The 24,361-nt window shown below is 39.4% G+C and overlaps 4 protein-coding genes across 6 annotated transcripts; 2 read left to right on the forward strand and 2 right to left on the reverse strand.

Annotated features, from left to right (window-relative positions):
• Positions 1-5,607: 5,607 nt before the first annotated feature.
• Positions 5,608-9,784, reverse strand: LOC116192136 (cellulose synthase-like protein D2). Its single transcript, XM_031520593.1, has 4 exons — positions 9,561-9,784; positions 8,654-9,472; positions 7,774-8,566; positions 5,608-7,678 (listed from the first exon to the last, which is right to left on the reverse strand). Exons 2-4 carry the CDS (start codon positions 9,415-9,417, stop codon positions 5,906-5,908), a joined length of 3,330 nt encoding a protein of 1,109 aa, XP_031376453.1. The 5' UTR covers positions 9,418-9,472; positions 9,561-9,784; the 3' UTR covers positions 5,608-5,905.
• A 1,004-nt stretch (positions 9,785-10,788) lies between these two features.
• LOC116189239 (dolichyl-diphosphooligosaccharide--protein glycosyltransferase subunit DAD1) lies at positions 10,789-12,694 on the reverse strand. Its single transcript, XM_031518811.1, has 5 exons — positions 12,535-12,694; positions 12,384-12,431; positions 11,450-11,537; positions 11,309-11,352; positions 10,789-11,137 (listed from the first exon to the last, which is right to left on the reverse strand). The coding sequence occupies exons 1-5, from the start codon at positions 12,616-12,618 to the stop codon at positions 11,054-11,056; spliced, it is 348 nt and encodes a 115-aa protein (XP_031374671.1). The 5' UTR covers positions 12,619-12,694; the 3' UTR covers positions 10,789-11,053.
• Positions 12,695-12,879: 185 nt separating this feature from the next.
• Positions 12,880-16,147, forward strand: LOC116189222 (uncharacterized protein At1g32220, chloroplastic). 2 transcript variants are annotated; one of them, XM_031518793.1, is made up of 7 exons: positions 12,880-13,122; positions 14,065-14,167; positions 14,257-14,345; positions 14,491-14,546; positions 14,686-14,832; positions 15,168-15,293; positions 15,639-16,147. In XM_031518793.1, the coding sequence occupies exons 1-7, from the start codon at positions 13,025-13,027 to the stop codon at positions 15,917-15,919; spliced, it is 900 nt and encodes a 299-aa protein (XP_031374653.1). In that variant the 5' UTR covers positions 12,880-13,024; the 3' UTR covers positions 15,920-16,147. The 2 variants fall into 2 exon arrangements, with proteins under 2 accessions (XP_031374653.1, XP_031374660.1); XM_031518800.1 differs by having other exon boundaries at positions 12,881-13,122; positions 14,074-14,167.
• Positions 16,148-17,938: 1,791 nt separating this feature from the next.
• Positions 17,939-22,578, forward strand: LOC116189209 (inactive poly [ADP-ribose] polymerase RCD1-like). 2 transcript variants are annotated; one of them, XM_031518776.1, is made up of 8 exons: positions 17,945-18,137; positions 18,518-18,646; positions 18,910-20,156; positions 20,613-20,854; positions 21,224-21,324; positions 21,417-21,602; positions 21,687-21,782; positions 22,174-22,578. In XM_031518776.1, the coding sequence occupies exons 3-8, from the start codon at positions 19,045-19,047 to the stop codon at positions 22,234-22,236; spliced, it is 1,800 nt and encodes a 599-aa protein (XP_031374636.1). In that variant the 5' UTR covers positions 17,945-18,137; positions 18,518-18,646; positions 18,910-19,044; the 3' UTR covers positions 22,237-22,578. The 2 variants fall into 2 exon arrangements, with proteins under 2 accessions (XP_031374642.1, XP_031374636.1); XM_031518782.1 differs by lacking the exons at positions 21,417-21,602; positions 21,687-21,782; positions 22,174-22,578 and having other exon boundaries at positions 17,939-18,137; positions 20,925-21,324.
• Positions 22,579-24,361: the final 1,783 nt, after the last annotated feature.

A 24,361-nucleotide genomic window follows, 5' to 3' on the forward strand; every position in this document is an offset into this window, starting at 1 on the left:
CTTACTTATTCGTGTAATCGTGTACTTAGTGAACAAAATAAAAAAAGAATTTAATATATATATATATATATGTGTGTGTGTATATATGCATATGTATATATAATGGTCAAGTACTTTGCGCCTTTGCCTTATGCGAAACAGTACCAACGATTGTGAGGGACACAAGCAGTTGTAATTTTGGAACGAACGGTTATTTGAGTAAAAGTCAAAATAAATAAATAAATAAATAATTAATTAATTAATTAATTAAAAAGTTTTTTTGTGAGACATGTTCTAAATAAAAGACACGTCTTTTCTTCCTGAAAGTACCCATTGAACATAGATAAATAGAGGCTTTCGTGCCAAAAGTCAAAATGGTCGATTAATCAAAATAATTCCAGAATATTGAGTGAGAGAGTTAGAGTGTTTTACGAGTTTGCTAATCGTAAAACACATAAAGGTTTCATTGTATTCTCAGAGAGACTCGCCAAAAATCCAATAGTAACTTCGTATGGGGGCGAATAACTTTTATTGGAGAGCATTAACCCGTGCCTTGAAGCAATTATTCAACATTGAAAATCGTGTTTGTCATCTTCTCGACTTCGAGTTCGAGATCAACATTTTATTCTTCGTTCGTCTCCGAAGTTCGTCATCTCCGAATCCGAATTTAATTCCATCATCATCTCCGAACCATCTGCCCTGAAGTATAAATCCCCATCACCCTCTGCCTATGCTGGTTGTTGCCTCCCCCCTTCAAGTTGCCACCACTATTTCCTAATCCTCCTCCTCCTCCGTTGCCCTATTGTTGTTCCTCACACGCCCTGGCTACTGTACAGCTCCTTGACCTCCTCCATCGGTCACTCATGGCTCCACGAACTATCTGTCATGGTCCAGCTCTTGATCATGCCTTCCCGTAGCCAACACGAGCTCCCTGACGCCACACTCCTCTCCTCTTCCTTTGGGCATGCGTCCGATTAAAACTTTTTTTTTTTCAGTTACAAAGGAGGCCTATGAGCTTAGTACATTAAAATAAAAATCTTAAATATCTAATAAAAGAGCACTGGTAGTCCCACTGGGTATCAAACTTGGGACTTTTTGGTCACCAGGGGAGAAGTGTGCCACTACGCGACCCTCTCTTGAGGAAAAAAATAACTTTTTTCCTTTTTTCTATTATAGAATTATTTTGTTAAAAATTTGGGGCCCACACGGTCAATCTCAATGAGACACGTGGCGCCCGGCCACGTCGGCATGTCCGTTAAATCTGATAACAGATTGATAGTTTTAAAAAGTAAAAAAAAAGTGTAAAATTTGTGATTTTTTTGAACATTTACCCAAAAAAATTAATGCAATTTCTTTTGGCTTGACTATTTGTTTGCAAGTCCAACAAATATTTAAAAATATGATATAACGACATTCATGGTTCTTTTTTTTTGGATAAACATTCTTTGTTCTTTTATAAGTAGACACATATGGAGAAAAAATTGTTCTTGTACATGTTATATTAGCCTTTTTAAGTTTTATATTAAAAAGAAGGATAAGGAATTATATAAAAGTAAGATATTTTTTGAAAATTATTTGTATTCATATGATAAGTTTTATTCTTCTTCTTCTTCATTTACGTAATTTTTTTGATTGATTAGACTTATTTTAAACTTTTAGCGAATATACCATTTACTCCAATTGAAAGATGAATGACCTTCAAAACCAGAATGTATTTTTTTTTTCAGTTTCCAGTTCAATAAGTTTTGATAAGGTTTTGGTTCATGCCACAATTTTAAAGTCCTTATCTATCTATATAATAAAACTCACTTGAAGTGAGTAAATGCTAATAACTGATCACAATAAATAATGAAAAAAAATGAATTAATGCCTATCTAGGAAAATAAAACATTTTTAAAATAAGTAAATGCTAATAAATGGTCACAATAAATAATGAAAAAAATGAATTAATGTCTATCTAAGAGAATAAAATATTTTTAAAATAATTTTAAAGAATTGCAATCTAATTCCATGTGTTGCACTAAATAACTTAGACTAAACAATAATTATTAATATTTATGAATAAATTAATTGAAATTTAAAATCTATTTTTCGGTAAGATTAAAATCTATTTCTTAGTATGAAGAAATTAACTAGGGAAAAATATTTCTTGAAATCTAATTTAGCTGGAGCCTAACTGTCCTTGAGCACATGAAATATCCGAGAAATTAATTAAAGAGGAAAATTATATCCCTTCAAATCATTTCCTTATTTTTCAATAAATAGGTTAATAGCAATTTAAAATCTATTTTCTTAATATCAAGAAACTTAAAATCTAATTTAACGAGAGACCAACTGTTGTTCAGCACATGAAAGATCAAAGCTTAGTACTTAGAGATATTAGCTCCTATCTCATGAAAGTTGTACTTTTAGCCAAGTGAAGTACTGTATAAATATTTAATAAAAATCTAATTTAAAATTGAATCTTACAACTACCAAATTAACCAAATTTTTGACTAGGTAATATGATTCCACTCAACAGTTTCATTAAAAGATATTATAATAATTTCAATCTAACCCAAAATTTAATTTTGAGAATGACCTAAATAAGTGATAATTCATTCACCCAAAAGATAAAAGTGATAATTTGGGAAATATATAAACCAATTAATGTCTATATATTCAATGGTGTGGCTTCCAAAACTAATGCATACGGAATACCATCTACGAAAAGGATTGTTGCACATATAATTTTCAATACATCAATTATGAAGCAAAGTTTCATGTATGCCCTGATTATTATCATTGCGTTGATGGTTTAAAATTGAAATGAGTGTTGCTATATCATCCTAATAATCAACCTAAAAGTCATTCTAATTCAAAGTCCCACTCACAATGGCATGAGTTTTAATTAATATCCAATGGCTAATCAATAGATGTGAGTAAGATTTTAAGTTAGGAGGATCTCTAGGCGCACCAATTAGAAGAATTTAGCATTTTTTAATAGAAGTTATATTTCGGTTAAAGAGGACTACCTGTGTTGTTACATGAGTAGATCGATCACCGACCAATGAATACTAAAAGCTAATTAATTATGACTTAGAGAAATTATTTTTAGCTACTTAATTAATTAATTTCTCCCCATATATATTAAGCCGAGCTCTTATGAATATATATACCTGATAAGGCTTTCACCAAAATCACCGCAAAATTTGAACTATAACAATAAATTTGCAATTTATAGCAAAAATCCTTGGAAAATTATAAGTTAGTAGCAGTAAATGAAATTAGTCAACATTTCATTATTAATTATATACTCTCTAGATTCTTCTCATGGTTGAGACTTGAGGAAACAGGAGCGCTTTCTTCTTCGAATGAAGACGAGTTAGGGGTAATAATTTTATTAAGATCTTTATGCCCTGAACAAGGTTATCTTCTTCTTCGTTTTGTTCTCTTTTTTATTTTTTGGACTACAGGCAGTGAATTTTATTTACATGTCCTACTATTGATTTTCCTTTTCTTCTCTCTTTGTAGCTCAGTTCTATTTACGAGTTGAAGAATAATAAAAATGACAAAATCAACTCAATGTCCTACTATTGATTTTCCTTTTCTTCTCTATTTTCTCTATTCCTTTTTCCATGACATTGATTTCTTTAGTCGATAAAAGGTTCTTAAATATCGGATCTATGGGACAACATATTATTCTATATATTTGACATCGCATAATCAAGTGGAAATTCTATTCGTACAGCTTAGTTTAAATGTCATAATATAAGAAATGGAGATATTGACTAAGAGAAGTTGATGAGAACGACATCTATCTTAAGGATAACTATTTTATTATAAAAAAAAGTTTTACATTCTTGGAAAATATAGAAAACACAAATAAACATTCAAATACGATAGGTAATATAAGTAAATTCATTTATTTAAGTTTATATGATTTCTACTTAGATATAATGCCAATTGCCTTTCTCTACAGCTATTTTCTCTATAGCCTATTTTGAAGGAAAGAAAAATGAATAGATTATTCTTTTGGTATTCCAGGTCAATCTAATCTTACAAAATGATAAAAAAAAATCTTAGCTATTACATAATTTTGCCACTATCGTCACTAAAATAGATATGATTAGTGTGTTTTACGATCTATGTAGACTTATTCTATTTCAATAATATAGATGAGCAAACAAATTTTGAACTGCATAATATGAAATTAACCCTTGCAAAACATGAGTTAATATACTAGTATATATAAGTAAAATTAACTTGAGTAGCAATAAATGCTACTCAATAATGCTCTTAATTAATACAATTGAAATAGAAAAAATAAATTTGTTATTTCTGAATTTAAAATACTACTTAAAGATATATCACTCATGTAAAATTGACTAATTTTTATAATAAATGTAACAATTGTACTTAATTTTTTTTAACAATAAATAATTCAATAAACAAATATCAAAATAAAAAGTAAATACTTTATATTTGAAAATAATTAGTTAATCATATGTATAAATTCTCACAAGAGCACAAATTATATAAATTTAATAGCACATTAAAAAAAGATTTAAAAATTAACTTGAGTAGCAATAATGGAAAATGCTACTCAATAATGCTCTTAAATAATACAATTGAAATAGAACAAAATAATTTTTAATTTTTGAAATTAAAATACTACTTATAGATATATCACACATGTAAAATGGACTACTTTTTATAATAAATGTAACAATTATCATAAATTTTTCTAACAATAATAATTCAATAAAAAATATCAAGATAAAGTAGAATATTTTATATTTGAAAATAATTACTTAATCGTATGTATAAATTCTCACAAGGACACTAACTATAAAAATTTAATAGCACACTAAAAAAAGATTTATAATGTGAAACTAAGGATCTTGTTTGCAATATTTCAAAATATGTGAAGAATAAAATTTATATATCTAAATCAGATGTCTAGAATATATATATATATATGTATTATATTAACATATTTAACATGTGTTGAATAAAATACTTGGTTACCTATATGCAGGATTTTAAAGATAAAAATAATACATGACTTTAATTCTATGAACGAGGGTCACATAAAAAGTAAAAATTTATTTATGAAAGTAAGGGTTTAAAAATGTATTATTTTCGAAAAAAATATTTGCAAAATCAAAATTGTATACTTGCACTTCATATTTGTAGTGACTCTAAATAATGTTATCGATTAAGTATGCAATACAATTAAATGGGAGAATTAGTGGCAACTTACACTAAATTATTTAAAATTAGTCTAATATATTAGATTTGTAATTCAAAATATTCAGACGATATTGTTGAAAATTTTCATTATGCTTAAAAAGTAAATTTATTTTTAAAAATTATGGATAATTCTATTAAAACAAAGCCCTACAACGTACGAGTCAGAACAACAGTAATACAAGGCTATAAACAATAGTATGAATGTAATTAAGACTGATCCTTCAATAACAAACACTGAGAAAAGTGGGTTGAGATTGGAATGGGCCTATGTTCTATATCCTGATCGGGCCTAATATCGGAAGGAGATTTATCATTCTGCCATCTCCCTGCATAAGATAAGATGTCCAGCCAACGGACGAATTCAACTGACATTCACAGAAGTCTGGGTAAATGTCACGTAATCGAACAGTCCACTAAGACCGATGTCAACATTAAGCTTAATCACGTAATTGATCGGGAAAACATGTCATGAAAACATCTTGAACACATTTACTGCAGATACAACATAACACCACCTAGGCCATTGTGGATGTCAAGAAGAACAAAAAGTGCCAAATTTCACCCAACAAGCACCGAGATTGACTAACTGTCGGAACAACAGTCACGTAACGAGCAATATACTACCAACTTAGCCTGACTACTATATAGGAGGGGCGTGAGGATTTCCCCGGAATCGGAAAAAGCACGTACTTCACAGCAGCTGGAAGGATCCTCCGATCTGATTCGCGCCCGAGGGGGGCTTGATCGAGATCCAGAGGAGAGAGATCGTGACGGCGATAAGTCCCGACCAGACGAACACAATCGTGGGCGTCCTCCCTCGCTTTCCCATCAGCCCCTTTGCGAAAGGGTAGAGATGTACGAGGACCCAGAAGCTGAAAAACACACCCCCAATAAGTCGGCTCCACTGTGGTATGATGCTGTATATCGTGCGGCACAGAGCCACCGCGACCGCGATCAGGTTGGTGAGCATGATCGTGATGGGGAGTATCATGAGGGACGTCCATTTGAAAATGTAGAGGTCGGCGAACTCGTCGTCGATGTCGTCCCCAGCTGATTTCGAAGTCAGAGTGAAGGATATCTCAATCCCTGCAATCACCTTCAATAGGCCTTGTAGGACCGCGGCGATGTGGGCACTCGTTCCACCGATCACCCAGAACTGCTCGTTCCTCCACCAGTCCTCAAGCCCAATACCTGACCACTTGATCTCGAGCATTGCGAGGATGCACAGGGTTACGGTGATCGCGAGTAGGTATGTCAGGAAAGTCACATTCAAGGACTGAACGATGAACTGTCCCGAGAAGAGGGACAATGCGGGAAGGAAGCAGTAAACGATGAGGAAGATAGAGGTGAACGGGTATAGCCCGACGTTCAGGTAGGCGATCCTCTGCAGGAACTTCATCCTTGGCCCGGCAAGCAAGGCATTGTTGCGCGAGAAGAATATCTCGACGGACCCGGTGGCCCATCGCAGGACCTGGTGGAGTCTATCTGTTAAGTTGATCGGGGCGGTTCCATGGAATGCGTCTCTCTTAGTGACGCAGTACACTGATCTCCATCCCCGGTTATGCATCCTATATCCGGTAACGACATCTTCAGTCACGGACCCGTATATCCAACCGATGCGTAAGCCCCACTCAGTCTTGTCCTCATACCAGCACGAGATCACGCTGATTGCTTCTGCAACAGTTGACGCATCCAGCAGCTGCCGAGGGATCGTGAGGGCCCCCGGGGGCCGCCCGTTCTTGATCGATGAGTGGTCCGCCAATGGTCGGCCCTGAAACTCTGCTATGCATATAGAATCAACAAAGAGGGTCGAGTTACCAAACTGCTTAGGAAGAAGAAGGGCAAGGTTGTCTGCATCTTCGTAATCTTCGACGCGGAGGGATGGATTTCCTTCATCGGGAGAAACTCTCTGCGTGGTAGTAGTACCCGCAGTCTTGCTTGAGAAGAACCGGCTCCAGAAGCCTGAGCCGGTTTTCTCTCCCTTGACCCGAGGAGGATCAAACCCGTAGAGTGCAGTTCGACGGAAGAGGCACCCGGTCCCAACATAAACTGGGCCCTGGATACCATCAAGAGCACGCATGTTCACATCGAAAAAGACAGTGTTGTGGTTGGCATAGCGGTCCGATGGGTCGATGCCCTCGAACCTCTGTGGGAACTGGACATAGCAGATCCGGTCCCCCCCTCGGTCCATCATGAAGCACATGCCTTCCTTCAAGGCCTGGGAGTTGTAGACGTAGTGGTCACAGTCGAGGTTGAGGATGAAAGGCCCGTTGGACATTACCGCCGAGGCACGAACAAGAGCATTCATGGCCCCTGCCTTCTTATTGTGGTCATAGCCCGGTCTTTTCTCACGAGATATGTAGACCAGCATAGGAAGCCGAATGTCTACTTCCGTCAGGTCGATTGAGGATTGATCGACTTCTTTGCTGCGAAGAGGCTCATCACTAGGAGGTTTCAGCATCACCTGCACATAATCGAACAAAGCTTGAACTAATGGACTTCACATACAGATAGTTATTTATCATCCAAAATGAGAGAAATAACGTATAGAAACAATACCTGTATGATACTCGCATGATCTCCCCTGGAGTGTTCGGCCGTGGGACTCGCCCAAGTGCCGGGCCAGTGTGTCCCATCAGCCATCCAAGTAGCTTTCTGGATCTTCAGCTGGTCAATCCCACCTTCTGTTCCGTCCTTCTTCTGCAACTTAACAGCCTTGATCTCCTCTGCTGCATTATATGCGTCCGATCGTCGCCTTATGGAGTCACCAAGGCCATTGATTCGAACCTTGAACTCATCATACTCCCTCTTGACCCGCCTGCGATCTCGAACAAAATCAGTCCGTACCTTATCTTTATACGGATCCCTCTTCAGGTTGAAGTAAGATTCGGGATTCCTCGGCTCGATGTCATGCTTGCGACAGAATGGGACCCACAAGTTCGCAAAACTAGCAGCTTCAGCCATTGCTTCAAAGGTCAGAAGGGAGCCTCCATCATCAGATACATAGCAGGACAGCTTCTCAACGGGATAATCAGCAGCCAAAATCGACAAGATCGTGTTTGCAGTGACTAGAGGTGGCTCTTTCTCAGGGTCTGCAGTGGAAACAAAGACATCAATGCCCGGAAGATCGGATTTTCCGCTTGGAGTCTCGAACTTCATCCTCAAGATTTCAAGATCAGTGGTCCGGTTGATAGGACAGAGCTTCGGGAGCTGGTCTAATAGCCACGAGAACCCAAACCAAACCTCGCAAATTACCGACATCGCCCACAACCACATTGCCTCTTCGTTTGGATGCCTGATCCTCCATGCCAGTAGCAGTCCGAGAACAACCACTCGAACAAAGATTAAGAGCCTGGTATATAACAAAAGCCGGAATTTCAACACAAAACTTATAGCAAAAGAAGGAAAATTGGACAGGAGTAACTAAACATAAGCATACCTGTACGGGCTGAGAATTGTTGTGGAAACGTTCAACTTACGAGTAATCGGCCTCCATCGATTTTCGTAAAGGACCTGAGGATTCCCGAATCCGTCGTAGTTGCCATTCATATCAGCTTGGGGCCACATAGCGCTTCCATACCCGTAACTTCCTTTTGTCTCGAACAGCCAGTTCTTGTGATCAAAGTCGTCTGTCCCCTTCCTATCCAACGACATTCTCGATCTCATCATGGACAGCCTCCTTTCCTTCTTCGACAGCCCCGTGGACGAGTACCGCCGCCTTATGGGGCCTATGTCAGGCTCCTCGGTTGCTTCTGGCCCGCTATACGGCGCCTTACACCCGAGACAAATCGCGTCCCCATCTCTCAAAATCTCCCGATAGCACTCCCAGCAAATCTTGAAGTCACACTCGCACGGAACAATCTCGGCCCCTCGTTCATCGGTCATGACCTTCCCGTCACACCCGAGGATGGAACAAGACGACCCTTTTGCCCCTGCCATCTGGGGGTGGCTTGAGACCGAGTTGGTCACCTTGTCCTTGAAGTGGGCCCTCGTGGGGAAACCATGGCCGCCAGTGAACAGGGAGTTGGACACGTAAAGGTCCTCTACTCTCTCAGCCGTCGAGGGCTCAACGGAGTCATACAATGGCTGGTGATCAGGCGTGGGCGGTATATGGACAGTGTAGTTAGCAAACTCGACCCCGCCGTCAAACTCGTCTTGCCCGTGATTCCCTCGATGAACAGAGGAGCGGAATTGAGCTGACATGATCTCTTTACCCCCTAAAAATCTCCACTTTCAAGAATATATATCTCACGAGAACCTGAAATTTATGCAAGAACATAAATTGCTTCAAGCTGCTTACCAATATCTTTGCCAAGGCAGAGTTTATGAGCACTAAGCTTAGTTACCTCACTCAAGCAGCTGCTGAAGCTCCTGATAATGGAGGGCTGAGGTGGGGTATGAAGATGTTCGACAAAGTCAGCTGCATTTGGATGAATTTGCATAAGAGGGGAGCGTTGGGGAAGATGATGAAGTGTTCAGTTGAGAGTTTAATACAGAGGGAGTGAGGATAAGGCGATGGAGAGGAACGTTGGAGGAATTTGAAATTCGAAATTTCGAAAGAAGTAAAGACTAAACGGGAGAAAAATGTCTCTTTTTTCGCGCAGAAAGAAGGATGGAGACGAGGAAAGCTTTTGCCTTTAACGGCTTGTCGGTCTTAACGTCCAATTTGCATTTTCAAAGTCTTCTTCTTTTTGGTTTTTTTTTTTTAGGTCTGTTTGTTTTGACTTTTTTGAGCCCCCAAAATGTAGTAGCCGTTGAGAAAATAACGTTCTTCGGCAAAAATAAAAAAAGGGGCAATTTAGGTATGAGTTAATTACCATCCATAGCAAGTTTATAGACAGAGAGTATTACTACAGCAAGCGGATTCAATAACAAATAGGAGGACCTTCTCCCCTTATTTTTTTTTCTCTAAATTTTCAAGGATACTTGAACTCATAATATATTGCTTGGAATATTAACGTGTTGCTAACTGAGCTACACCTCATTAATGGGTGCGGCAATATTCTAGCTCTATTTTCGCAGGCCAACGTTCTTTGATGCATTTCTTTACGTAGTTCTTTTAAGAAAGACTTGAGAGAACTTTCTACAATTTAGAGAGTATTTATGATCTTAAGCAGTTCAAAAAAGGTAAATCCGCAATTCAACGCTCCAAGAGGAAGTGATTAGGAAATACTTATGAGTAGGATCATTATCTTTCACAGAGATCGCGCTCATGTTGGAAGTTATTAGGGAATACTTATGAGCAGGGTCATTATCTTTCACAAAGATCTTGCTCATAACGACGGTCATTCCTACCGATTCGCTGACCCATGCCAATAATGTTAACAACACCATACAGAACATATAAAATCAGTAGGGTATGACCAACTGATGCAGTTCAGCCTAGCATGTTCAGTTAGTCGAACAGTTGACGTGACATCCAACCCCAATTTTTTATTGATTAATATGAAGTAATCTTCAATTTTATACTCTTCGTTTCTTAATTTCAACAATATTTTTGCCCCTACAGACTGACCGTTAATGTACCGATGATCCGTTATGAGTTTTAAATGGGACATTCAAGCCACTTACACATTAGAAACTTGTATCAATTACCATGCTAACGGACAGTGCCAGATAGCCCGTCATGACACGTATCAACCCTACAGGGAATGCTATTTCTACCCAAAAGACAAGGTCTAGAAATTGTTCAATTCTTGACAGCTTAACAAGCCCAGAAATCTCATATCCATTCTAAGAATAATGTCGCCGCAAAGTGTGTATTCCCTTTGTCTCTTCCAACTAGATAAGGTTTCTTCAAGAAACAAAAACACATAGCTTCAAAGGGCTGTAACATATTTTATCCTAGGAAGTTCATAATCACCAAGTGCAGCACCAAGTTGCAGAGAACGAAATCTGCATAAGCACGCTCCGGTGGTAAATCCTACAATTAAAAACGCTTGCTATCAGCAACCGATAGGAGATTCTCTCTCAATGACTTCTTTTGCGAAGTGGTAATGAAATCAAAAAAGAAAGGAAGAGGAGAAAAAACATCACTTGAATTGAATCCTGCAATGTCGACAAATTATACAACATAAATGCAAATGTAAGTTACCTTGAATTCCTTGTTCTCTTTGTTCACTTGAATACGAAGACAAACTGTGGCCAGTGAAACAATCTAATCAGATTCCATTCTACATGGGGTCAACAATTCTGGTAATACATTATACAAGGGTACACAATATTTCCTCCATACCTGCAAGGACAGCTGTCCCAGTGCAAGAAAGTATTCCGGACAAGAAGGAATTGAAGGGGAACGATCCCACCATAGCCATGTAAGCTACCTGTTTGTTTAGGAGCAAAATCAATCACTTCTGAGTTGCAATGCCATGATAAATCTTTACTACGGCAAATGAACCTATAATGTTATCTTTATACCATTTCATATCAACTTTTAAGCTTCTCTGATATGAGAGCATTCCAATATTAGAGGACAATGCAAAGTGCAAAGGCTTAGAGGACAATGCAAAGTGCAAAGGCTTCAACTGTAATCCAAAATCAGAATGTTCTATTGCCTGTTTACTACCCTTTTAACAATTTCACGCACCAAACCACTGATCTATCCCATTATAATTCTTCCTCTCTTAAACATTTCAGATCTCGAGAATACACAATTACCATTTCCATAGGCATCTAAGCGCAACACAGAAAAAACCACACTAGATTAGCTGACAAACTATGCTCACATAACATAAGATCCATCTCCAATGAAACTTTGGCTTTCGAAACATAAAGGTCCATTCTGCGATTAGCTGAAGCCCCACTACTTGGTTTTTCGATAATGCTAAATCTAGTTCACACAATCACCGGAAACACTGATAGTGCTGCCAGTGAAGAGCAGGCGATCCATTATCTTCCTCCATGATACCTGGCAATAGAGACCTGTGCTCATCTCGTCAATGAAATCCTCCAACAAGTACCCATAATCACTCTTTTTGGTCTCTCTTTCAAACTCTACGCAACTCACAGTTCAATCATACAAATCAAACGAACAAGCAAGATCCACAGCCCCAAAGTCCACACCTTTTTCAAGCAATTAACTAGAGAATTGCAAAATCTACTATGCAGCGACAATGGCCGATGAATGCACGCGGCGAAGAAAAAGCGGAGCAGAAATTACAAGACTTTACCTGGATCAGAGCAGTGAACACGGCAAAGGCCACGTACAGATCGATGATCTGAAACAACAGCAACAATCAAGTCATACATCACACACAGAGAGAGAGTGAGAGACAGACAGACAGAGAGAGATCTGAGTATGGAAATATAAGCATCAGTGACCTTGAGGTTCTTCGGCGTTGCTGCATAAGCAGACCGGAGAGAATGGAACAGAGCTTGAGCATCCTCGCCGGTAGATCTCGCCATTCTGCAGAAAACCCTCTTTCTCCTCTATCTTCGTCGTCGGTCGTCGCCTTCTCCTTCCTCCAGCTTCTGTACTACTTGGCTCGAAACCCTGGAGACTGAGCTTTCCCCTAATTTCACTTCGGTCCCTTTATTATGGAAAAATCTCAATTGACCCCTAAATTATTACTAGTCCGGCGCTGGGGTGCACGTAAAAGTACAGGGATGTATTCGCAATTTTTCAGAAGCCGTTGCCGGCAAAAGCCCGGGCGATGCCAAACGCATGAGTTAAGAGCGGGTGAACTGTGAACTCTGTTTTCATCCAAATAAATTCCCAACCAATTCACGAAATTCATTTCCTCCGGTTTTCTAGTTTCTCCGGCGAAATCAGGGACAGTATCCCGCCCGTTTCTCCGTCGACGGCAGGAACATGGCGTCGTTTTCGTCTCTTGCCGCCATTGCTAGACCTCCGTCTTCTATCGGCAGAGCTTCGTTTCCTGCTCGTCTCAACTCTCTTCCTTGCAACCGGTTAGTCCACTCGTTCGTCCTTCGATGTCTTATTTCCATCGCCTGAGTTGTCTTAGCTGCGACTGAAGTTGTTTTCCTCCCGAATTCGTCGCGATTATGTCGATTCTCTTTGTATCGGTGCATGTATTGCTCTTATCCCTGTCAGAATTCTTCACTCTCTCTGGCAGCTTCAGCTGAGCTTGTGTGAGAGAGGGGATGATTTTGAGTGAATGTTTCGTTGCCGGTAAAGATGCTTTATGTTACTGGCGGCAATTCCGATGCGTGTCTAAACTATGAACTCGGGAGAATGTATCGACTTGGTGCATTTAGGTTTCGGAGTTGGCATTGAGTATCGTTTTGGTGCAGCTTGAAGAGAAATGATGAATTTTTGTTCGGATGCTTGTTTCAATGGAGCAGCAGAAGAACTGATGGACGGTAGTTAGAGATATTCAGACTTGGGACTTGAAACCTGCTTAGGTTACTCTTTTAGAATTTCGACAAAATGGGTGCTGCTCGCCTAGTAATTTCATTGTGAAAGGAGTCATGAACTAGCGACAATGAGGTCCAGCTCGTTATTGTGGATATGGAGTCTCCCTGTATCTTCCTGTACCAAACAAGAGGTAGCAGGAGAAGGCTGGGAGAGTGAGTTGATGCTCTAGTGGTAGACTGATCAAGAGGGATACTGTAGTCCACTGTGGTCTATAATCCCGGATATATGTCATGATAGTGGGAGAACTTTATGAACTCATTTCAATTGTAAGCTACACCTCTGCAGCTAGAAATTTGTGATCTGAGAATTCAGGATTTCCACCCATGACAGACCCGTGTTGATGATGCATCATCTTTGTTCCAGGACATGATTATTAATTAGCATCGTGCTTCATTTCTACGTGCTATTTTTCTTTATGTTGCTTGCAATCCTTAGTTATGCTGAACAATTCATGTTCTTTATAACTTTCATAGCTTCTGCAGGTTGAGGGTAAAATGCAGCTATGCTGATGCTGGTGTGAAGGATGATTCCAATTCTGCAACAATAGATGTTGTAGCGGATGTCAAGACCGAGAGGGTTTGTACTTTGAGCTCTTAGGTCACTCCTTGTGTCATCTACCTGCTACCTTTCCATGACAACTCTCATGACAATCCATGTTTTTGTAGGTTGTTGTCTTGGGAGGCAGTGGTTTTGTTGGTTCTGCAATTTGCAAGGCTGCAGTGTCCAAAGGCATTGAGGTTATAAGCCTAAGCAGGTGAATAATCGTTTGATGTGCATATTATGCAGTGACCCTTAGTTCTCATTGCTTTTTATCTTGTCTCATTGCATTTTGGAAGTGAGGGATACACTTTTCTCTCTCCGATGTTCGATTAGAAGTGTAAATTTGATCTATTTTACAGGTCTGGGCGCCCTACTTCTCCAGGCTCTTGGGCAGACCAAGTTACATGGATGCCAGGTAAGTTTCTGTCAGAGTTCTTAGAGTGGTCTCTTGTTTTCTCGTAATTCACATTGGATTGCAGATAAGTAGGAGTCCAACTGAAGACCTCTATATTGTTATTTCTGTACTGCTAATTGCTAAGCCTATCGTCATGTAGGAGACGTTTTCTATGCAAACTGGGATGAAGTCCTGGTGGGGGCAACTGCTGTTGTTTCCACTCTTGGAGGATTTGGTAACGAGGAACAGATGAAAAGAATCAATGGAGAGGCTAATGTTGTAGCGGTAAATGCTGCCAAAGATTATGGTGAGCAGCACTTAAATGTTAATTGCTCTTTCTTTGCTTCCACATTTTCAGCTTCTCCTTGACAATACCTTTGCAAATATTGGTAACATTAGCTTAATTGGGTTGAAGAGTTTATACTCAACGAAGTGAAACATCTTCACTTGGAAGAAACTACTTAAGTTGATGTCAGGATGTGGTGTGCTGTGATAGCTGTTCACTATGATTCAAAACACTACAGATGTCTCTATGAGATATTCTTTTTATGTTATTTAGATTGAGTATCTACATGCTTCTGAGTGGTTTTTGATATGTACTAGAGAAACTTCTTATGCCTGTTCTCTGGTTTTCCTCTGCAGGTGTTCCCAAGTTCATTCTAATTTCGGTTCATGATTACAATCTACCATCATTTCTCCTCGACTCAGGATACTTCACAGGAAAGAGGAAAGCTGAATCAGAGGTTCTCTCAAAGTACCCAAATTCTGGTAATTAGGCAACCTTGTCATGTTTCTTATAAGTCAATGCTTGAGATTTCTAGCAAGACATCTCAATGTGGTTTGGTAACAGGTTGGAATTTCTTGGAAGAAAGCAACAGTTTCCTCATTTGTAGGCTGATTCTTAGATAGAACGTCAGAATTTTATCGCGACCTTAAGAGCAACATCCCACGGTCTTACAATCCTTGGAATTTAAAGGAGTCCTTCCTTGGTTCTCTAAGTATCCAATAAAGTGACAACTCAATGGTGATACTACAGTAGTTATTGACTGAACAGCGGTCATGGAATGTAAACTATGTCCAAAATTTCACTGTTGTTAATATCTTTCTCCTCAGGTGTCGTTTTGAGACCTGGCTTCATCTACGGGAAGAGGAGGGTAGATGGTCTTGAGATTCCTCTTGATCTCATCGGGAAACCAATCGAGAGAATACTCAGTGCTACAGAGAACTTCACCAAGCCTTTGAGTTCCCTTCCAGGATCAGATCTATTCTTGGCCCCACCGGTCAGCGTCGATGATGTTGCACTTGCAGTGATAAATGCAGTAACTGACGATGACTTCTTTGGAATTTTCACGATAGAACAAATCAAGGAAGCTGCAGCGAAAGTAAGAGTATGACATTCAACTTTTCCAGTTTCAGAAACAGCAACAGCTACAGCACAAACAGGTTAATGAAAGTATAAAAACATATTGCATGGTTATGCGTATCAAGGGACTTCGGAGCACTCTAATTTTCTTGTTTCCAAATGAGTTCCTCGGTTCATAACAGCATTTATATGCACACATACATATTGCCCGTGCGTGTTATATTCTTCTCACATATGAGCATATGTTTTCTTTAAGCGATGAATGATTCATTTGCCATTCTTGATCGATACACATATATGGCGTTCATTCTTATTAACTGGTGAGCTGACATCAATGGGGGCTGATGATTTCTTGTTGATCTAGTTAGAGGACTTGACTATTCGGAGGAATGAATATTTATAAATAAATATAATCGACTGCGGTCATGGCAAGGAACCAGAAGAAAAAGACAGATGTTAGTTTAGGCGCAACTTAACATTCAACCAAGGTACAAATTCCATACTTTTTTGATGGTCTGTGGAGTCACTGGAATGTGGTCCTCACCATATGGTATTAGTAATTCATTGGATCCTTTCTTGGCATGGCCACTCACTGAGGTGGCTTTAGGTACGTAGAAGGAATCTGTGTGGAAGGAAGTTGATTAAAATTTCCTAGGTCCACAGGATTTTTATATTTGGTTGGGTCATGACAATTCACATTTTTACTCGGATGGTAATGTAAATTACTATCAGGGAATGCAAATAATTCTTACCTTGAAGGAAATATGCATTATTAGTAATTTAATTATTTGAAATTCACGAAACCAAATATCTCCTAGCTCAATTGAATCCAATTAACTGTTAGGTGGTGGTCGATTATTACGTGATCACGCACGATTGTTAATTTCGACTCGTTGCAGTATCAAGTTATCAGAATCAGAGAATTCCATCATCTTTCTTAATGCGTCGCCCTGTAATTGCAAGTTGCACATTGCATTCAATTGATAGTTGACGATAATAATATTTCCGGAGGTCGTCTTTTCTCATTATGCAAGAGGCCGGGCCCCACTATTGGTGACTTTCTGAGAAAGCTGAAACACATGCCGAAGGTTGGAATTCGGAAAGCTTTTTATCTTTGCCTTGGGCCCCCACCTAAAACGACAACTTGGTTTCCAAGTCACCCCCGATTTTCACGAATGTGCCCTCAAAAGTAAAATAAACACACGCCCTTTATTTTAAAACTAAATTAAAATTAATATAATCAAGAAAATAAGTTGGGAATACTTATATATATATATACCTGTCTATCTAGCTGCCAATCAAACCTTATATCCTATCCATCAAAGAAGTGATAAAATTAAAGTCTTTATCACACCTTCACATTCATGCCTGGGTCTTATTATATGATGATGACATTGCGAGTCGTTTCATGACCATTTATATGGACAATATATTATGTATATATAATATTTAAATACAGATAGAGAAGACTTCCATGATAATTGATATACTTATATATATGATAACAGTAGCTGAGTTCTGTACATTTATTTAAAAAAAAAGAGAAAAAAATAGGAAATACTTCTCGTTAGAGTTTTTTTCTCGATTTCAATGAAAGTCGATAGATTTAATTTAAGAAAATAATAAAAACCTAAAGTAGTAATACCATATGCCTTTCTCTACTTTTTGTTGGCTGAATAGGCCTTTCTCAACTTCTCATGGAAGTTGAATGACAAAAGTAGGTGGATTTATTTATTTATTATTATCCACCGACCAGTGAAATAAGGCGGTTATGGGGGTAGCTGACCCACTTGTTACCATATCATTACTCCATGGGATGGGATTGATTCGTCAATGGTGGGCGATATCATGGCTTTTAGCTCAAGCAAGCATTATCAAAAAATAAAAAAGATAAAGATAAAAGAAAAAGAAAAAGAAGAAGGAACCGACCGTGAAGGGACGCAAGAAAACGATAACCCCGTGAAGGGACCGCGGACTTAACTCACGCCGTCCAGGTCTAACGGCTATTACAAAGTTAACAGATCCCACCGATTCCCCCCACTTCCTACTTAACGGCGTCTCCCCCCTCGTCACTGTTCCCTTCTTCAACCGTCCCGTAGGGTTTGCCGCTCTCTCTCCTCTGCCCCTCTTCTTCTCTCTTCTGTCTTCCCCTCTCTCGCCATCTTCCCTGCAGCTATCCTCTCGAGTCGGCCCCCACTCTCATGAAGAACACACCACGACGGTCGTCCCTCTGATCGTTCAATTCACTGGTGAGGCGATCCCGCTGTTTCCTCGTTTTAGCTTGACCTGCTGCTTTTCTGAACCAATTTTTGCGATATTCGCCGTGCTTGAGTTGTTCTTGGCGGCGAGCTTCGCAGATCGGAGATCACTTCCCTTGTGGGAGCTTTTACCATTTTCTCCCCTCCGATCAGTTTAGGCATACTCGTACTCCGCGGATTTGTGTATTTTCTGTCTATGTAAGGTTGAATTTGTTTTTTCAGAATTTGGGGATACTGATTTGTCAGAACAGGCCTTGAGCAGCAGCTGTTTGTTGCGTTATCAATTTTCTATAAATTGCTGAAAAATATTATTTTTGATGGAGTCCAGGCTTTCGATGAAAGATGTTGAATCGCTGATTTGATTTTTGCAGGAGCAGAGTTGCACTGGCTTGTAATATAAATAAAAAAGGTGGCTTCACTTCAGTGAATTTGTGCTGTGATCCTCATGAGAGGGTAAAGGAGAGGGTTATGTACAGTATGAACGCTAACTGCGTCACTAGGTGGGCTCCCTTTTCTTTCTTTGCTCGAAGTCTCCTTGATCTGATCTTTTTACGAAGTATTAGTCTTTGCACTTTGGGTGTCAATTAAAGATGGTACGGTAAAGGCACGTATATACATATACATGCTATATATATATGTGTGTGTGAATATATACATATATACATATATTTATATGTATGTTGCTTTATGCACTTGGAATATGTATAACTCTCAGTGTCTATTATTTGGATAATTATAGTTCGGACTTTCTTAATTTGTGCAGGTTTTCCGGTCTATCCTCAATGGCACAGCTTCTGTGAGATTTATCGGAGCTAGTTTTCTTTCTTTGCTTAATTTAGTTTTCTCACCTCGTGTTCCAACGAGTTGTTAGGGATTGATCTAGCAGTAACAGATACATATGGAATTCAGAATCGCAAAGGCATTGGATAGTGCCAGCAATCAAGGGATTTTGCTGAAAGCAAAGAAAAAACGGGCAGCACATGCAGCATTTACCGGCAACGCTGCTCGTGCTGCCCTGGGCATGTGTAACTTGCCAGCAAAGAAGGTTGGCAAGCGACGGAAACTGAATGGGTTTAATGGGGAATCTGCACGTTGCGGGTGCATTTTCCAGAAATCCATCGCGAGATACTACTCGAATTTCATCAGAACTGGGATACCACAGCGTTTGATGTTTTATCAGAACGGTGAATGGACTGATTTTCCACAGAGTCTAGTGGGCATGATCAAGAAGGACTTTCAGATGAAGAAGGCTGCTATTGAGGTTGAGTTGAATGGTTATAGTATCCTTCTAGATTTTTTGCATATGTTCCGTGTAGACTTGAAAACAGGTTCCCAGCAACCTATTGCCTGGATTGATGAAGCTGGTAGCTGCTTTTTTCCAGAAATTTTTGCCGATGATAGCTGCCATCATCAATTTGGTAGGCACGAGGATCATCTATACAGGGACTCTTCTGGTCCTCGAGAGTTGAAGCTGCAGCTGGAAATTGACATTAATGGAGTAGACTTGAGAGAATGCAGCGGGGAATCAAATACTCTTGAAGAGAACATACAAAATGATCTGAAGCCTGCTGGCAACCAAATGACAGTGGCTGTGGAAGATGCCTGTTACAGGGTTCCTGATCAGAAAAGAGCTGATACGGTTGGGGTGAATGAGCAAATGGAAGCAAATTTGGTTCCTGTGGTTAATCCTGTTGAGGAGGAATTAGACCCTGACTTTGTGCAGAAAATGTTCCTTGTGAACATTACCTCTTTTGGTAGCGTGGACATAGTTGATTCCCAGAGCTGTTCAAGTGCTTTGGGGCAGGCACGGTTTGAGCTCTTTCATAAGCAAGCTGAAATTACAAAGAAGCATCGTGGTGATGCCAATATCCAGTATGCATGGCTTGCTATTACAAGCGAAGCGTTATCTTCTGTCATGACATACGGTATTGGATCCTGTGGAGCTTTGACAAATAAGTCCATATACGGCACTGGTGTTCATCTTACATCTGCAAACTACCCTAACATCAGGTTGCTCTTTTCTTCTTCAATTCCGGTCACTGGCAAATTATTGCGTGAAGGACATTCTTTGATGTCAGGTGCCCCATTAAGTGCGGGTAGAATTTGTTGGAATAAGTTTTTCTGGGCGCTGTTTAAATGATGCGTCTTGATGTCCACAATCTGTTTTTCTTTGCCTTTTACCCCTTAACTGATTTTGCTTCACGTCACCACTCTTCTTTTTTCCCGCATTTCTTTATTTTTATTTTTTCTTTTCTTGTTTTGAGGACTGTAGGGGTTTTGGGTTATTACCTTGGCTGTAAGTTGTTCTATTTGATTTGTAAGTTTTGCTTTCTGTGTTTTCTATTACTTTTGGAGTCACAAATATGTGTGCAATTGTCATCTTTGTTGGTGCGGTTTTATTTCTTCTGGCAGTGAATTTCATTACTCTAAATTCTTAGTAAGGGTTGCACTTTTGACTTTTTTCAGTGCGAAATATTGTGATGTTGACGAAAAAGGGATTCGGCACATGGTATATTGCCGTGTAATAATGGGAAATATGGAGCATGTTCATCGTGGATCTAAACAATTTCATCCAAGTAGCGAGGAGTTTGACAGTGGAGTGGATGATCTTCAAAACCCGACACACTATGTAGTCTGGACTATGAATGTGAACACCCACATCTATCCAGAATTTGTTATTAGTTTCAAACTACAACTCGATGTTAAAGGTGATATATTGCTCCCTAAGAGTCTTATGTTTGTTTTAATCTCCTTGTCCTGCTAACATTCATAGTGTAGAGTGTGCTACCTATGTTATGGGTCATCCATCAGATGGAACATGGGAAATTTCTCTGATGGTCAGAAATCAACTTCTCAGTCTCATCCCTCCAATTCCGATGTGAAGTTGGGTGCCAAAATGGATAGAAGTGGTTGATTCTAGGGAACAGGGCCTCATCTCCTTGGTTGGGCTTTATTACATCCAGTAGATGATTCCCCAGTTTCAACTCTGATTCAATGAGTCAGTCAGCTTGAGCACTTATTACTCTTTCAAAAGTTCGCACTTTAGGACCGCGGTTTTCCTTTTATTTTTCGTACAGGAAATTTGAGTGGAAGTGGGAGTAAGGTTGTATCGGGCGTGACGACATCTTTGAAAGGGCCTAAGACGCAATCTAAAATGGATCCATCCACAATTAATCCGGTAAGGCTTTTCTGTGCACTTTAGGGTCCTTTTGTGTAAGCTGCTTGGTTTGCATACGACTGTATGTGATTTATTTTTACTGCTATCGCCAGGAGACCAATAGTGAGCCAGATTCAGACAATGGGGGCTCACCAGGGAGAGCTCCTACTATGGGTTCAGTTGCTCCAAGGGTGCCTAGATCTCCTTGGATGCCTTTCCCGATGCTCTTTGATGCTATTGCTGAGAAAGTTTCTCCTGAGAACATGGATATGATCAACTCAAACTATAACTTGTTCAGGGTAAAGTACTAATTTTGAGGTTGTTGAAATCTTGGTAGATATCTGTTCCAATGGTCTAAAACTGTCTCTTTGGCATGTCCTCAGGTTAAGAAGATAACACGGGATGAGTTTGTCAAGAAATTGAGGTTTATAGTTGGCGATAATCTATTGAGATCTACTATAACAGGCCTTCAGTGCAAGGTAATGGGCAATTATAACTAGTTAGATTTAGTTTTTTTTTTTTTTTAAATAAGGATTGGCATTTGCTAGAAAGATGCAGTGTTGATAACATCTGAAATTAATAGGCCTTCAGTGCAAGGTAATGGGCAATTATAACTACTTAGATTTAATATATATATATATATATATATTTTAAAAATGGTTGGCATTTGCTAGAAAGATGCAGTGTTGATAACATCTGAAGTAAATCAGATATCTGCCTTTCAACTTCCATAAATTAGGTTTTATGATATAAAATATTGTTTATCGATGTTCAAGAAAGTAATCGCACATCCAAGAGGGGGGCAATCTCCAGATCTGAGGCTTACTGTGCCTAATCTTAGTACTCTTTAATTAACTCCAACACCTGCAGATTCCAACGAAATGTGAAGTTGAAGTGATGGAGCAGAATGTGAAGGGCTTAGGTGGGTACTGATATGGCACCTCAGGCTTTCTCCATGGTATGCTGATCTATAATTTCGGATGAATATCCAAGTTTCATCCTTTGGGGATGGACTTAGCTGTAGTTTCCCGAAAAATGTGTCGACATGAAGTTACCTTGTTTTGCTTGTTGGCTGGACAGTTCCTAGGTTTTCAGGATGCTGAAGCTTCTTGTTACTTCTGTTCCTATCAGTTGAGTTCTGGTGTTTATGAAGGGTTATAGAAAGCCTTTTGAACTAGGGACAGGTAGTGGTGTCATGTTCAAGGTAATCGTGTGTACTCTTCAGACTATGCGCAAGTTTGATTTTAACGATGGATGTTATCTTTTCTCGTGTCTCACTATTTCTGATGATTGATCAAATGTATTTGCTGGTTAAGATAGCTTCTTGTTTCTGCCTATGCTTATGTGCGGAAAAGCCTCTTACTGAAAGAGGTTTTTGCCAAGTTAAAATGCTGCAGTAAGGTGGGTTTCTCAGTACAAACATAGAAAGCATAAGTTCCTTCGGCACGTACCGAGTAGTTCCAGAATGGATGTTGTAAGTCAAGTTGCGGGTGGCCTTCATCTTTTCTATCTTTATATGCGGTGTGTTGAATATTGTCCTTTATTTTAGATAGGCTTTGACCCTTTATCCCCAAAGGTTGGGCCAGGGCGGGCAGCATTGTGGTTATATTGTCACTTGGTGCTCGAGGTTCAACTTCCATAATGCAAGAAAACATCGGGGCCAGTGGTATGAATTGGCATTCACCAGGTGTGGGAGGGCCAGTGTGGTATTGGGTCATTGTGACAGCAATAGTAGAGCTTGTATAATGTTCTATTCTATTACTTGCTATTCCTTCAGTCGGAACATGTTGATGTATGTTTAGTTTGCACTTAGCCCGAACATGAACTGGTAGTACCTGACGGGCCAAAATCATGGGAAGATGTCCTATTTTGAATCCAAGCGATGTCTTATCTTCGTCTTGCAGGCCTATGCTTCATGTGATACCTATAGAGGCATGGACCTTGGGCAAGTGTTCCAGAAGACAATGTATTTGTGTACGTACACAAGTGGGAGAAGGTACATATTGACCAAAAAATAGTTTTAGGTGAACCTTTTTGCCGAGGCAATATCGCTCAAAGTTAGATGAGTGAGGCTTAGAGGTATGCATGGATACCGGATATATTTGGAACCGGTCGGAACCTATCCGTTAGGATAGGGTCCGAATAGCTTGTATAAAAAATAGGGTACGGTTCAAGCATTAAAATGATGAACTTGTGAAAATCGATTTTCGGTTTCGGGTATTGCATATAGGGTACCTAAAATCGAAATCGATATCCGGATTCGGATTCACTAATTGAAAAAAAAGGAAAAGTTTTTACTGAACTGAAATCAAACCTAATCAAACTAGTGACCCATCCTATTGTTCTCCTCTCTCTAAAGCGTTCTTGATTTCCCCCTTTTTCCTTCTCCATTCCCGATTTTCCCCCTTTCTCCTTCTCCGTTTCTCGATTTCTAATCTGAGCTACAAACCTAGTCGTCGCTCGCTAGTTGAATTCGTGTCGTTGTCTCCATCTTCTCCATTCTCGATTTCCCCTTTCTCCTTCTCCTTTTCGATTTTAATATGAGCTCCAAACCTAGCATTTGCCCTCTAGTTGGATTAGCGTGGCTATCTCCATCTTCTCTCTAACTAGTAGACGCTGCCCGCTAGTTGGCTTGGCGTCTCTGTCTCCATCTTCTCTCTTTCTCCCTCCGCTATGGTGAAGTTTCGTTTTTTGTGGGTTTTTGTCTTTCGGCGTCTGGTCTTTGATCAAATGGTTGCTTTCGGCTGATTAGTTGGAAATTGCAGCTAATGATTGATTTATGATTACTAGTTTTAGGTGTTCTAATAGAATATGTCCATTTTCATGTGAAAAGTAAGTTGTTTTTTCAGGAATTTCTTTGCTCTGATTTGTTGATTTTGTGTTGAACTCATGGTTTTCAGCATCGTGATTCGAATCGTAGAATTGTACGATTCTACGATTCAAGGAGGGGCATACGATTCCGAGTCAGGGGGTTGAGTTGGAAAATATAGAATCGCATGTGAATCGGGATTTGAATCGCGAAATCGTGGAATCGGGCCGATTCTGCGATTCCGGATTA

Source organism: Punica granatum, chromosome 1, assembly GCF_007655135.1.
Source record: "Punica granatum isolate Tunisia-2019 chromosome 1, ASM765513v2, whole genome shotgun sequence".
Taxonomy (NCBI): Eukaryota; Viridiplantae; Streptophyta; class Magnoliopsida; order Myrtales; family Lythraceae; genus Punica; species Punica granatum.